Here is a 15740-nt window from a genome sequence, read left to right on the forward strand (position 1 = left end):
CAGCCATATAAAGAATTATATCAAATTTCTCTTCAAAAATCACATAAGCAAGAAAAGTAAAGTAAAATATTTAAAGCGCTGAAAGAAAAAAAAAAGCCATCAATCTACAATTCTGCATCCAGCAAAATTATCCTTCAAATGTAAAGGAGAAATAAAGATTTCTCTCAGGAAAACAAAAATTGACAGAATTTGTCAACAGCAGACCTCCCATCCAAAAAATGTTAAAATACAAATTCATCAGAAAGAAAGAAAATGTCATAGGTGAGATCAGGTCTGCAGAAAAGAAAAACAGAACACTAGAGAAAGAATAATAAAAGTAAAATATATTTTATTTTTCTTATTCTTAATTTATCTAGCAGGTATCCATTTGTTCAAAATAATAATAACAGTGTATTCAGTAATGGTATCTAACAGATTAGCGAAACTGATGATAGCAATGTTACATGGAATGGAAAGGAGAAATTGGAAATACCTTGTCATAAGGTACTTTAACTATTAGTGAGGTGTTTGTTACTTGAAAATGGACTTTAAAAAGTTGTAAAATGTGTATCGTAGACTCAAGTACAACCAATAACAAAGATTTAAAAAAAGTATAACAGATATGCTAAGAGAGAAGAAAAAATAGAATCATATCAAATGCTCAATTAAAGACAGAGGGAAAAAAAGCAAAACAAGAAACAATGAACAAAGGCAATGAATAGAAATAGTAAGATATGGTAAAAATGTGGTCCAACTATATAAATAATCTTTTTAAACATCAATGGCCTAAATCTATAACATGAAAGACAGAGACTATCAGTGAAATTTTTAAAAAACCATTAAAATTGTACAGGTTTATACATCACATATCATAATTAAAAACATGTAAAAATCATTTTTAAAATAAATTTTAATATATAATCTAAAAGAAAACGACTTTAAATTCAAAGACACAAAAACATTAAAAGTAGGGATGGACACAACAAGAAAACTACAGACCAATATTCCTGATGGAAACTGAATGTAAAAACCCTCAACAAAATACTAGTAAACCAAACTCAACAGCACATAAAAAGGATTATACAGCATTACCAAGTTTTAAACCTGCAATGCAAGAATTCATACTTGAAATGCAAAGATTTATACCTGGAATGCAAAGATGGTTTTACCTAAGAAAATCAATGTGATACACCACATTAGCAATATGAAGGACAAAAATCAAATGACCACCTCAGTTAATGCAGAAAAAGCATTTAACAAAATTCAACACTCTTTCAAGATAAGAATGCTCAACCAACTGAAATAGATAGGAAGTGCCTTAACATAATAAAAGCTATAGGTGAAAAGCCCACTGTTAACATTATATTCAATGATAAAAAACTGAAAGTTTCTTCCCAAAAATCAGGAACAAGGCAAGGATGCCCACTCTCATCACTACTATTAACACAGTACTTGAAACCCTAGCCAAAGCAATTACACAAGAAAAATAATAAAAGGCACCTAAACTGGGGGAAAAAAGTAAAATTATTTCTGTTCACATATGAGATGTTCTTATATGCAGAAAAACCAAAAGAATTTAAATAAATAAATAAATAAATAAATAAATAAATAAATAAATAAAACAAAACACCAACCCTGTTAGAACTAAGAAAAAATTTCAGCAAAGTTTCAGTATACAAAATGAACACTCAAAAATTCGAAAATTGTACCTCTTGGGGAGTGATGGAAATTTTAGGTTATCTTGATTGTGGTGGTGGTTTCAATGGATGTATATATTTATTAAAATTCATAAAATTGTACATCTAAAATATGTGTAGTTTACTGCACAGGAACCATACCACAATAAAGGTTTTTTTTTTTTAATTGGTTGTATTTCTCTATACCAACAATGATCAAACAAAAAAGACAGCAGTATCATTTACTACAGTACCAAAAAGGATAAAATAGTTAGGGAAAAAACCTGACCAAGGAGGTGAAAGACTTGTACACTGAAAACTATTAGACTTAATATCATTAAAATGCCCATACCACCCAAAGCCAGCTAGATTCAAGCCAATCCCTATCAAAATCAAATGGCACCTTTTGCAGTAATAGAAAAACAAAATCCTAAAATTTATATGGAATCTCAAAATACCCCCAAAGAGCCAAACAATATTGAAAAAGGACAAAGTTGGAGGTCTCACACTTTCTGACTTGAAAACAAGCTACGAAGCAACAGTAATCAAGACAGTATGGAACTAGCATAAACACAGATATGTAGACCAATGGAACAGAACAGAGAAACCAGAAATAAACCCTTACATATATGACCAAATGATTTTCAACAAAGGTGTAAGACTACACAAGGGGAAAGGATAATCTCTTAAAGCAAATGGTACTGGGAAAATGGAATATTCACAAGCAAAAAAAAAAAAAAGGTGATGAACTCTTACCTAACACCATACATAAAAATTAACTCAAAATGGATCAAAGACCTAAAACTACAAAAACCCTAGAAGAAAACAAAGGGGAAATGCTTCAGGATATTGAAGTTGGCAACATAAATAACTTTTCATGACTAGCTTATTTCGCTTAGCATAATGTCTTTGAGGTTCATCCATGTTGTGGCAAGTTAAAGGAGTTCTTTCTTTTGATGACATCAAAAGCACAAATGATTGAAACAATAGATAAATGGGACTACATCAAACTTTAAAACTTCTGAGTATCAAAGTAAATTAAATCATAAGCTAATTTATATGTGGAATCCTGTAAAAAAAAATGTCAAACTCATAGAAACAGAGAGTACAATGATGGTTACAATGGGCTGGGGGAGTGGGAGAAATGGAAAGATGGTATTCAAAGCCATAACATGATGGGGATCTAATATACAGTGTGGTACCTATAGTTAATAATACTGTATTGTACTCTTGAAATTTGCTAAGAGAGTAGATTTCAAGTATTCTCACCAATGCACACACAAAAAAGGTAATTATGTGAGGTGATGAATATGTTAATTAACTTATTAGGGCAATTATTTCACAGTGTATACATATAACAGATGATCACACTGTACAACACTTTAAACATATGCTATTTTGTGAATTATACCTCAATAAAACTGGGAAAAAGTAGAGTTCAGCCAAAAACAAAACAAACAAACAAAACAATAAACAGTTAAGTTGGTAAGTTTAATTATATATATATATATTTTTTTAATAAAGAAAAGTAAAGGGAAAGAAGACAGTATACTATACTAAGACTAAAAGAAAGCTGAGGTAGTTACATTAATTTCTGACAGACTACAGAGCAAGAATGATTATCAGGGATAAAAGGGGGCATTACATAATGAAAAGGGGGTCAATTCTCCAAAGAAACATTACAATTCTTAATTTGTATGCACCTAATAGCAGAGCATCAAAATATCTGAGGCAAAAACTAGTGGAATCACAAGGAGGAATAGACAAAAATCCATTATTATAGTTGGAGGTTTCAATATCCCTTCATCAGTTATTAGCTACTGATGTATCCAGCAAGTAGAAAATCAGTAAGGATATAGTTGAACTGAATGACATTATTAATCCACTGGATCTAATTAATATATTTACAGAAAAATTTTACTCAATAATAGCTGAATACATGTTCTTCTCAAGCTCAAACTAGAACATCATCAAGATAGAACTAATTTGGGGCCATAAAACATACCTGAGCAAATTAAAAAGAATAATCATCATACAAGGTATGCTCTCAGACCTCAATGAAATTAAACCAGAAATCAATAACAGAAAAACAGTCAGAAAGACCCCAAAATATTTGGAGCATAAACAACATACTTCTAAATTAACACATGGGTCAAAGAGGTCTCAAGAGAAAATAAGTATTTTGAGCTAAATCAAAATTTGTGAATGCAGTGGAAGCAGTGCTTGGAGGGAAATTTTTAGCAACGATTGCATATATTAAATAAGAAAATCCAAAATCAACCATCTAAGCTTGCAACTTAGAAAACTAGAAAAAGAACAAATTAAACCCAAAGTAGGCAGAAGAAAAGAAATAATAAAAATTAGAGAAGAAACTGAAAATAGGAAATCAACAAAGAAAAATCAGCAAAATCAAAAGACAGTTCTTTGAAAAGATCAATAAGACTGGTAAGCCTCTAGCCAGGTTAACTAAGAAGAGAGAAGACATAAATTACTAATATCAAAAGCAAAGAGGTGCCATCACCACAGATCTCATGGACAATAAAAGAATAATAAAGAAATATCATAACAAACTCTGTACCCATAAATTTGATAACGTAGCTGAAACTGATCAATTTCTTAATCATATCTATAGATGTAGAAAATGTACTTGACAGAATTCAACATCCATTCATAAGAACTCTAAGCAAACTAGGAATAAAGAGAAACATCCTCAACTTGATAAAGAACATCTACAAAAATTCTACAGGTAACTCTATACTTTACAGGCAATAAAGACTCAAGATTCTCACCATTCCTACTCAACACTGCATAGAATGCAGTAAGATGGCCCTGTGCTGCCCAATGAAGGTAATAAAGGGTACACAAACTAAGAAAAAAAAGTAAAGCTATCTTTGTTCATAATGACATGACTTTCTGTGTAAAAAATCTCAAGGCATCAAAAACAGAAAACACCCTGGAACTAATAACCGACTATAGCAAGGTTGCAGGATACAAGATTAAGGTCAACTGCTTTTTTATGTACCAGCAATAAACAACTGAAATTTGAAATTAAAAAACAATACAGTTTACAACGGCACCCACCACCACTGCCCCCCAACAAGAAATACTTAGGTATAAAGCAAACAAACTATGTACAAGATCTACAGGACAAATACTTTAAAACTTTGAGGAAAGAAATCAAAGATCTAAATAAATGGAAACCTATCTTGTATATGGAGAGGAAGACTCAATATTGTCAAGATGCCAGTTCTTCCTAACATGATCTATAGATTTAATGCAATCCCAATAAAAATCCCAGCAAGTTATTTTGTGGCAATCGAACAGCTGACACTTCAGTATTGTAGAACAGTCAAAAGACTGATGCTAACTGACTTAAAGACTTACAGTAAAGCTACAGGGGGAAAAAAAGCCCAGAAAAACAAAAAACAGTATGCTACTAGAGAAAGAACAAACAAATAGATCCCTGGAACAGAACAGAAAGCCCAGAAATAGCCACCAGATATAACCAAAAGAACTTTGACAAAGGAAAAAAGGCATTTCAATGGAGAAAGGACAGTCTTTTCAACTGATAGTGTTCGAACAACTGAACATGCAAAGAAATGAATCTAAACACAGATCTTACACCCTTCACAAAAATTAACTCAAAATGGATCAAAGGCCTAAATGTAAAGGGCAAAACTATAAAACACTTACAAGACAACATGGGAGAAAATTCAAGTGTCCTTGGGTTTGGTGGTGACTTTTTAGATGCAACACCAAAAAGCACAACCCATGAAAGAAAAGTTGTAAATTTGACTTTTCATTTAAAATATAAAATTTCTGCTCTAAGTCACTAATGAAAAGACAAGTCACAGACTGGGAGAAAATCTCTGTAAAACACATCTTAGAAAGCACTGTTATCCAAGATACACAAAGAACTCTTTAAACTCAACAGCAAGAAAACAATCAACTATTAGAAATGGGCAAAAGACCTGAACAGACACTTCACACTTTTCTCCCACCTCCCGCCTCTGGCAACCACCAATCTCTGTATCTATGAACTTAATCTTTTGTCATTGCTGTTCCTTTTTTAAAGATTTCATACATAAGAGACCATGTGATATTTCTATTTTTCTGTCTAATTTATTTCACTTAACACAATGCCCTCAAGGTCTATCCATGTTATCACAATATCAGGATTTCCTTTTTACAGCTGAATTTTATTTCATCATATACATACATATCACAATTTCTTTATTCATTCACCCATTTATGAACACTTAGGTTGTTTCCATAGCTTGGTTATTGTAAATAATGCTGCAATAAACATGGGGTACATTAATCTTTTCAAGTTAGTATTTTGTCATTTTCTTCAGATAAATATCCAAAAGTGGAACTGCTGGATCCTATGGTAATTCTATTTTTTATATTTTGAGGAATCTCCACACTGCTTTTCATAGTGCTTGCACCATCCATTTTCTCCTAAACAGTGCCCAAAGGTTCCCTTTATCCACATTCTTGCCAATACTTGTTATTTCTTGCCTTTTTCATAACAGCCATCCTCACAGGTATGAGGTGATACCTTACTGTGGTTCTAATTTGCATTTCCCTGATGACTGGTGATGTTGAGCATCTTCATATACCTGTTGGCCATCTGTACATCTTCTTTGGAAAAATGTCAATTCAAGTCAATTGCCCATTTTTTAATCAGGTTGTTGGGGTTTTTGCTACTGAGTTGTATGAGTTCTTTACATATTTTAGATATTAGCTTTCTCCCGTTCAATGGGTTGCCTTTACATTTTGTTGATGGTTTCCTCTGCTGTGCAGGAACTTTTTAGTCTGATGTAGTCCCACTTGTTTATTTTTGCTTTTGTTGCTTCTGCTTTGGGTTTTAGATTTAAAACATCACTGCTAAGACCTATGTCATGGAGTTTACCACGTACGTTTTCTTGTAGGAGTTTTATGGTTTCAGATCTTATATTTAGGTCTTTAACCCATTTTGAGTTAATTTTTGCGTATGGTATAAGACAGTGGTTGAATTTCACTCTTTTGCATGTGGCTGTTCAGTTTTCTCAACATCATTTATTGTAGAGATTGTCCTTTTCCCACTATATATTCTTATCTCCTTCATCATAAATGATTTGAACATACATGCATCGGCTTATTTCTGGGCTCTATTCTGTTCCATTGATCTATGTGTCTTTTTTTATGCCAATACAACACTGTTTTAATTAATGTAGCTTTGTAATATAGTTTGAAGTCATGAAGCATGATGCCTCCAAATTTGTCTTCCTTCTCAAGACTGCATTGACTATTGGGGGATTTTGCGGTTCCATACAAATTTTGGGATTATTTGTTTTATTTCTTTGAAAACTGTCATTGGAATTTTGATAGGGATTGCATGAAATTCCTAGATTGTTTTGGGTAGTATGGACATTTTAACAATATTGATTCTTCCATTTCATAAGCAATAATATCTTTCCATTTAATTGTGTCTTCATCAATTTCTTTCATTAATGTCTTTTAGTTTTTAATACACAGGTCTTTCAACTCCTTGGTCAAACCTATTCCTAGGTATTTTATTCTTTTCAGTGCAACTGTTAATGAGACTGTTTTGTCTGGTAGTTTGTTATTAGTGTACAGAAATGCAAGAGATATGTGTGAAACTTTACTGAATTGGTTTATTCTAAGTTGCTTTTTTTTTTTAAATGGATTTTCCATACACAATATCATGTCATCTGCAAATAGTGACAGTTTTACTTCTTCTTTTCCAATTTGGATGCCTTTTACTTCTTTTTCTTGCCTAATTGCTCTGGCTGCCTTCTAATAAGTTTTATTTCTCTTTCTTTCAAGCCATTCAAGTCACTGAAAGGCAGAAAAAAGACATTCAGGACCACAAATGGCATGCTTCCACTTTTTTTCTCTCTGGGATAATGGAGGCAATAAAACTACATATAATTTTAAAAGCAAAATCAACAGACTCCTTCCCCATTAACCTTTATACAGTCTCTGAAAATTCAATTCAATTAAAAACAGATTTTATTAATCATCCTACATAGGCACTTGAGAAAGTAGCATAAAACAGTCTGTTACCTTAGAAAGTTTGGTGTGTTAACTGTGAAAATGTGCCTCTCAGATATCCCATTGCAGGAAATTTCATTGACCAATGGTCCCAGCTACTGAGCTCTCAAAGCCATTCTCTTCTTTGGGGCCAAGCCAAGCTTCCCACGAACTGTTCCCAGCCAATGACTCAGCATGGCAGATGTACTTAATAAAGCCCTTTTCCCAGGAGACACTGGATTCCTCTAATGATTCAACCTTGGACTGATGATTCTCTACTGGTTTTGCTGTAACTTTCTTAGAGCTGCAATGCAGTGTTAAGACTTCTCCTACATCTTCTATCTCTTCTACAAAGGTTAAAACCTGTTTTTTTACACTTGGTAACTACAAGTTTTCATGACCCAAAGAATACAGCTCTATATGGCATAACTAAAGATTACTATTTCTTTCAAGTTGTCTGCCAATTTTATCAAGAAATAGATTTTCCACAAAGGACTTAAAATAGCTATATAATTACAAATAATTAGGTACCTGAGAATAGAATTAAGAGAAAGCAAAGCAAAGAGGAAAAAATCCAAAATAAATAGCAGTTTGTAGTAATTAAGATGCCTAAAAATAAAAACAATAGAACTTAATTTTAAGGGGTTTTAAAATTAAGTAAATATTCTCAATACATTGCTTCATTTGATTAAGACAAAAATCAAGTGAATAAATGGAGCAAAACGAGAGCACAATATTTACTGAGTTTTTTTATGCACCAAAATTTTTATGTATCAAACTAGGGCATTGTTGTAGTAATAGCATTTCAGCTTTACAGATGATGAAACTGAGGCTCATAAAGTTAATGGATATGCTCAAGCTTACAAAACTACTAGTAGTGGACCAAGGTCTTATTTCTTCTATATTGTCTCCAGAATATGCAGAGAATGATCGCAAAGGATGGAGCCCAGACATTATCTCTCCTCACTCTTCAAAATGGTATACATTAGAAGTAGGGCTCAAATCACTCTCCATTCACAACAGAACAACAGTGACACTTCACTTCCCTACCCCCACATCCCAACCACAGAGGAAATGAAACCATGCAGGATATATGAAACCTATGACTAGTTCAAAGGAGAACTGAAATTAATAGTTAATGAAGCTAAGATCACTAATTAATTAAAAATGTAGCTTACTGATCTTCAAATTGGAAAAGCCAGCCTCAACAATCATCAGTAGCTTTGGGGATTGATTAATCTTCTCCCTGCTCTTATATCAAAGATCTCCTACATAAGGTACCTAGCTGGACTTTACACCTAAAACCACCACTACAGCATTTTCTATCATAAGCACTTCCAAACTGGCGAGTTGAGGTAGTTTAATTTTAATTTAAATAATTTGCCATAGTATTATGGGTCCAGAAGGAAAAGGGCATTCAAATTGTAACTAAAACACCACTGAAATGAAGTATTACACCAGAAATTTATTTAAAAAAAAAATTCAGTCTTTAGATATAGCAGGAAAAATTACCCTTGGTTTTCTTTTTATTTCTAACCATTCTTTCCCTTCTTGTTTTTTCACTGAAACAAACTGCCTCTCACTGACACCAGCAGAGGTTCAGAATGTTGGTCTATATAACTGGGCAAGAAGACCCTATTCCAGTCTTGTTTTGAAAATACATAATTATTTACTGCAATCTTAGGTAGCAGCTATTTAAAATCACAGAGGTGAAACTACAGAATTGTAAGCTGCCAGGAAAATTGCTATTTTATAATAATTAAGAGAAATGAATTGGTCAATATATCAAATTTTATTTTCTGGCAAATAGTTAATATTTAGGAAGAAGAACAAAGAATACTTAAGTTCCACAAAGAAAAAGTGATACACTGGAAATAACTGAACTAGTATACTATAAGATAGCCTGCCACTTTTTAGCATTCAGAAGGAAAACAAAACCAAAGTTATACAATAGGAACAAAAGCAATAAAATACTTAGGAAGAATAAGCTTAACAACAAATGTCAAAATCCTTTGTATGTAAAACTCCTGAAAAACACAGAAGTAAACCTGAACAAATGGAAAGATGTCTCTTATTCCTTGGTAATTCAAATCAATAGGTGATTTAACTCCCTAATAAGTTAATATACAGTTTAGAAATTCCAATTACAAATATCAACGTTTTTTTTATGAAGTTAGCCAAACTGATAACAAAGTTCATATGGAAAAATAAACATCCAAAAAATAGCTGGAAAAACATGAAAAAGAAAAGCTACAAAGGCAGATTAGCCATACCAGACATTAGAACATACTATAAAGATGCATAATTAAAACTGTGATACTGACATAAAAATATGCAAATGACCTAGTAAAACACAACTGGAAAGTCCAGAAATAGACCAAGTATATGTGGAAATTTAGCATACAGTAACAACAGCACCTCAAATCACTGGAACAAAGACAGACCTTTTAATAAACTGTACTTAGACAACTGATTAATGATTTACAAAGGATAAAATTAGATCAATATTTCAAACCATGCATAGTAATAAACTCCATATATATGAATAAACTTCAAATGGACCAGGGATCTAAATGTAAAAAGTGAAATATTACAAATGCTAGAAAATATGGCTGAGTTTCTCTTTAAGCTAAAGAAAAGGCTTTCTAATCACAATAAAATCCAGGTATGATAAAAGAACACCAAATTTGACTGCATGGAGGCAGGGGGGACATCTATATGGCAAAAAAAAAAAAAAAAAAAAAAAAGAACACACAAAGCAATAATACTACATCACAGACAAAAATTATATCCATAATAAAGAATTCTTCAGCGTTGAGAGGAAAAGATCAAAAATTCATTTTTAAAGTGGGCTAAAAAAAGAAAAAAAGGACAATTTTCACACACATTCACAAAAACAAGTAAAATGGCCACTGAAAGGATAAAAAGATGTTAAAATTACATTTATAAGATTGTAAATTAAAACTACAATGAGATACCATTTCTCACCTCAAGACTGGCAAAAACTAAAAAAGTAAATCAATGCAAATTGTCAGCTGTGGATAGACAGGCATTCATATGTTGTTACTGGAGAGAATGCAAATCTGTACAACCCCTTATGCAGGGAAGCTCAGCAGTATCATACAAAACTGCCTATGTGTTTATGCTTTGATTCAGCAGTCCTAGTTCTTAATTTACCCTGAAGATATACATCCAATAAAAAAAAAATTACATATGCACAAAGGTTTTCATAACAGCCTTCTTGGAGATTATAAAATATTGAAAAAAAAATTCAGTATCCATATATAGAAGAAGGTTGGAATCAACTCTGCAATACTACGAAGCTGTAAGAATGATGAGAAAAATCTCTGACATGATACACAATGACTTCCAGGAACAATAGTTAACAGAAAAAGTAAAGTACAAAAGAATATCTTTAACAACATTACATTTTACATAAAAAAGAAAGCAAGAAAATTATAGTCGGCCCTCTGCTCCATAGGGGCCCCAGGGATTTAACCAAGCTCAGATAAAAATATTAGGGGAGAAAAACTCCAGGATGTTCCAAAATTCAAAACTTGTACTTGCCACATCAGCAACTATTTACACAACATTTACATAGTATTTACAACTATAAAGTATCCACATTGTCTTAGGAATTATAAGTAATCTAGAGATGACTAAAGTATATGGGAGGATGTGCTTGGGTTATATGGAAATACCACACCATTTTATATAAGGAACTTGAACAGCCACAGATTTTTGGTATCCACAGGGATACCCACAGGGGGCAGGGTCTTGGGACCAGTCCTCCCTGGATACCAAGGAATAACGGTATACTTGCAGCTCATTTGGGCAAAACAAACCCAGAAAAAAATAAACCAGAACATGGTAAGACTGGCTATCTAGAGACTGAATGGAAACAAGACCAGGAATACAGAGGGAACAACATTTGTGTATTTCTGATTCTAGGGACCATGTTAGTGTTTCACAGATTGAAAATATAATTTTTTTTAAGTCAAAAAGAATGGGGATAAAGTTCTATAAAGGGATATGTATAGAAACGGATGACTCAAACTGTACTTCAAATGAATAACTTAACCATGCTAAAGGAAAAAATTTCAATTTTTTTAAAAAGCAAGAAAAAGAAGAACACAAGTACCATACTTCTGAACAGAATATATTAGTTTGACATAGCAAAGATAAAATGTAACAAAGTATTCTGGAGTCAGACTGTTTGGATTCATTTATCTGCCCATTTACTTACTTGCTAACTGTATGACCCTGGACAGGTTAATTTATAATCTCTTTGTGGGCAGGTTTCCTTATCTGAATAATAACAATACCAACCTCACAGTAGTAATGATAAGGCTTATATAAAACTACTCATGTAAAAACCTTAGATTACTAAGCATATATTAAGGATTTGATAAGTATTTGCTATCATCAACTACTAATTCAAAAACACATTAAATTTGTGGGTATCCAGGAGATGGACGTAATAATAGAGTTCCTGTCATGAAAAAAATTGGAATTTCCTAGTTTATGAACATTAAGTGTTCAAGCAATCTAGAATAGAAGATCCATATGGCTGGCTGGAATCATCTGGGAAATTTCATAAAGGAAGAATCTGACATGGATCTTTATATATGCCCAGGATTTAGACAGCAGGAGAACAGGAGAGGTAGAAGGGAAACTGAATAAAAGCAGAGAAGCCATAGAAACTAATATATCTCAAGGACAGTAACATATACAGTTTGTAAAAGCTGAGTATTTGGAGGTATGGCAAGACTATGGAAGCTCCTGAATGCACAATTAAAACCAGGCAGGCTTTATTTTCTAGACTATGAGGAATCAGAGAAGATTTGTGTATAGGAGAACAACATGGCCAAAATTAACTGTGGAATTATTCTAAAGTTGGCAAGCATAAGGGACAGGAAGTGAGATCAGAGGGAGAGTTTTACCAGTGGTTAAACCAAGTAACAACAAGGATCTGACTGAAACAGTAGTGATGAGAAAAGGAAAGAAGGTATAGCTCAATGAGGCAGTGAGGGAAAAAAAAAAATCAACCAAGCTTGGTGATGACTAGATATGAGATATGAGAGAATGCAAGAGTCTGAATGACGGGTGAACGATAAAACTGTTAGAAGGAAAAAGCAAAAAGGAACGGGAACCAATAGAAAAGATTTCCGTTAAGACTAAAAGATAAGTCAGAATTAGACAGAAGCCTTGCCAATTTGAGACAACAGTACAACATTCAGATATCAAGATCCAGTAGGCATTTGGCAACATGGGACTAATGCTCGGGAGAGAGACAACTGAAGACCTAAACTTTAGAAATTTTTTTTTAACCTCTCTAGAATGTTTGAGACATTCAGGAGCATACAGACACTAGACTACGTGTTGTTTCAGAGCAGTAATCACCTCTTATTTTTATATCCCTTAATGTTTAGTACAGTTCCTAGCACATAGGAGACTCTCAGTAAAATGTTGCAGAGGTGGGAAGAGCAGGGAAGGGAACAGAGTTAACACGGCTTGTTAATGGCAGAGCCCTGATTAGAGCCCAGGTCTCCTGATGCTCCACTATATCATAATGTAGAGATGCTCTCTGACCATCCATGCACAAGATCCCCTGAAGAGATGGTGTGAAAAATGAAAATAAACTGTGGGAAGTACTGGTTTCTATGAGTATATAGAAGAGAGACATAAGAAGATAGCAAAGAAAGGTCAGCTATGGGGAAAAAAATGATCACACAGATTCAAAGGAAATTTTTTAAGAAAAGAAGCACAGTCAACTGTACCAAATGATCTACCACAGGCAATGTTTCTCTGGTCTCCTTTACCAGTGAGACCCAAAGCAGAGAGAGGCCACTTTTTTAAAGTAAGAAATTAAGAAATTTTAATCGACCCTTCACAGCATTTAAAATACATATGTCACTCATAGCAGCAGTTTAAAACTAACAGTGCAATCTTCAGTAAATTTTATCTCTACAAAATACACAACAGAAAATAAAGTCACTACAGAAGTTGAGCTGAACAAAAATGTGCACCATAAATGAAATTTGAAGCAAAAAGAAACAACTGAAAAAATAATCATTTACATGTATTGACAGCAACAAAATGTATGAAATACTGAAGGTCTTACCTTAAATCTCTTATCCTGCAATACCTTTTTGATGGCCACCAGTTCTCCTGAATCACAAAGTTTGGCTTGATATACCACACCAAATGATCCATTTCCAATCACTTTAGTATCTGTATAGCTGACTTCTTGTGGCCTATCTGGACCCTGCCCAGGAGTTGCCACCACTGTGGTCACCTTGCTGCCATCCTTGTCTCCTAAAAGTAAAAAGGGATAGAAAAATAAGAGCTGCAAAGAATTAAGCAGAGAAAATTGCCAAGTAAACTATATTCTTTAGTACAAATTATTTTTAAATGCTCATCTTAGTTTATCACATAGAATTACTTCAACTGTTTCAATTATAAGTAATTATTTTAACCACCATTTATTCAGTCATTCTGTAGACAAAGCACTATGTTTAGTCAATACATGTGATTTCACTTAATGAAAATAACCCAATGAAGTACATAGTACTGTTCCTGTATTAAATATAAAGAAAAGAATGTTAAATTTGCCCAGATCAAAAGGTGAATGGTAGACCCACAACCTTATCTCTCCAACTCTAAAGGTCCTAATTCTCTCCTCAAGGCTTTCTTATTTTACTTGAAAATAAGATACATACAACTGAAAACATCTACATTATACTAACTCTATTCAGACCACCCTGCCTTTAGAAAGCTAAGATTTTGAATTTTTGCTTCTCTGCCTTACTTCTTTTTAAGAAAACAGTGATACCTCTCCAAGAAAGGTCAGATGGGGAAAAGAACAGGGGAATGTTAATTTGGGGCTAAGAGATGGGAAACTTAAAAGAAAATCAAACCCATTCTGAAATGAGCTTCTTTCATAACTAGCTCAGCAGCCATGGAGTCTCTGCCTACTCATGGCCTTCTCACTACCTTCTGCCTTCTCTCCCTGCCAGTAGCAATCCAAATACTCTCTTTAATTTAATCTCAAAGCCACCTCCTTCTTGACTGAGCATACTTTACAATCATCTTGTTCTCTGAATTCTTAAACTACTGTAAACCATTCTATATAGCCTAGCACCTAATTTTAAAGAGCTTTAAATTTTACTTTTAGTGATTTCAGAATACACAGATTCTAGTGACTACAATCATTGTGAAGTAGCAATTTATAACTTGTGTTTCTTCTTTCTTGACAAATCTAAAACCAGTTCTCAGTACAATATAAATCCTTAGGCTTACTGACTAAACTACACGTTTTTTTCCCTTTGCTACTCTTCTATTATAGCTATTTTATTTTTAAGATGTTAACTGAATTCATATTAACCTCAAAAAAGAAAAATAATATACTATTTAACCCTAGATACCAAAGATTATGAAATACATATTCATCTATACCTCACATTTTAAAAGATTAAAAATATAATAATCTAATTTTCCAATGGTTTGAGTTTTTCCCCTACCAAATATAAAACTGCCAGCCAAATAAATATCCAAATGTTAGAGGCATGCTGTAACATTTATAGTCATTTAAGTTCACAGAGGTATTAATGTAGACAAAAGCCAGAAAGCAATATCCATAATTGATGAACTCTTTTGCTTATATGGCAGCCTTCATGACAGATAGAAATGCAATAAATGATTCCTACACAAGATAGCTAGGTGAATAGTAGGCAGTCCGAATTTTATAACAGCCAGCTATCTTAAACATGCATGTCGTTAGTTTTAAGGTGAAACACCCAAACAGATATTTAGTTAGCACAAATCCAACGCCACCTGTAGAAAGAATAACTCAAATCTTGTCAACACCACCATTTTTATTTCCAGCATATGCTTTAAATGCACATAAACCCCAGCACAAGTCAACACATATATAGCAGTTCTCAAAGCTTTCAAATATTCCCTTCATACCTCACTTCCTAGTAAAATAAATCTTAAAAATACTTGCTAAAAACCTAGTTTAATCTGAGTTCTAAATCTTCACTC

At 33.1% G+C, this 15740-nt stretch overlaps 1 protein-coding gene across 4 annotated transcripts in view; it reads right to left on the reverse strand.

Moving 5' to 3' along the window:
- The window catches only part of GSK3B (glycogen synthase kinase 3 beta), a 167563-nt gene that overhangs the window by 90561 nt on the left and 61262 nt on the right, over positions 1-15740 (reverse strand). For all 4 annotated transcript variants that reach the window (XM_032479975.1, XM_006190481.3, XM_032479986.1 and 1 more), the window contains exon 2: positions 13819-14012. In XM_032479975.1, the coding sequence (XP_032335866.1) occupies positions 13819-14012 (194 nt within the window). The remainder of the gene's footprint in view (positions 1-13818; positions 14013-15740) is intronic.

This window comes from Camelus ferus, chromosome 1 (genome assembly GCF_009834535.1).
Source record: "Camelus ferus isolate YT-003-E chromosome 1, BCGSAC_Cfer_1.0, whole genome shotgun sequence".
NCBI classification, from domain to species: Eukaryota; Metazoa; Chordata; class Mammalia; order Artiodactyla; family Camelidae; genus Camelus; species Camelus ferus.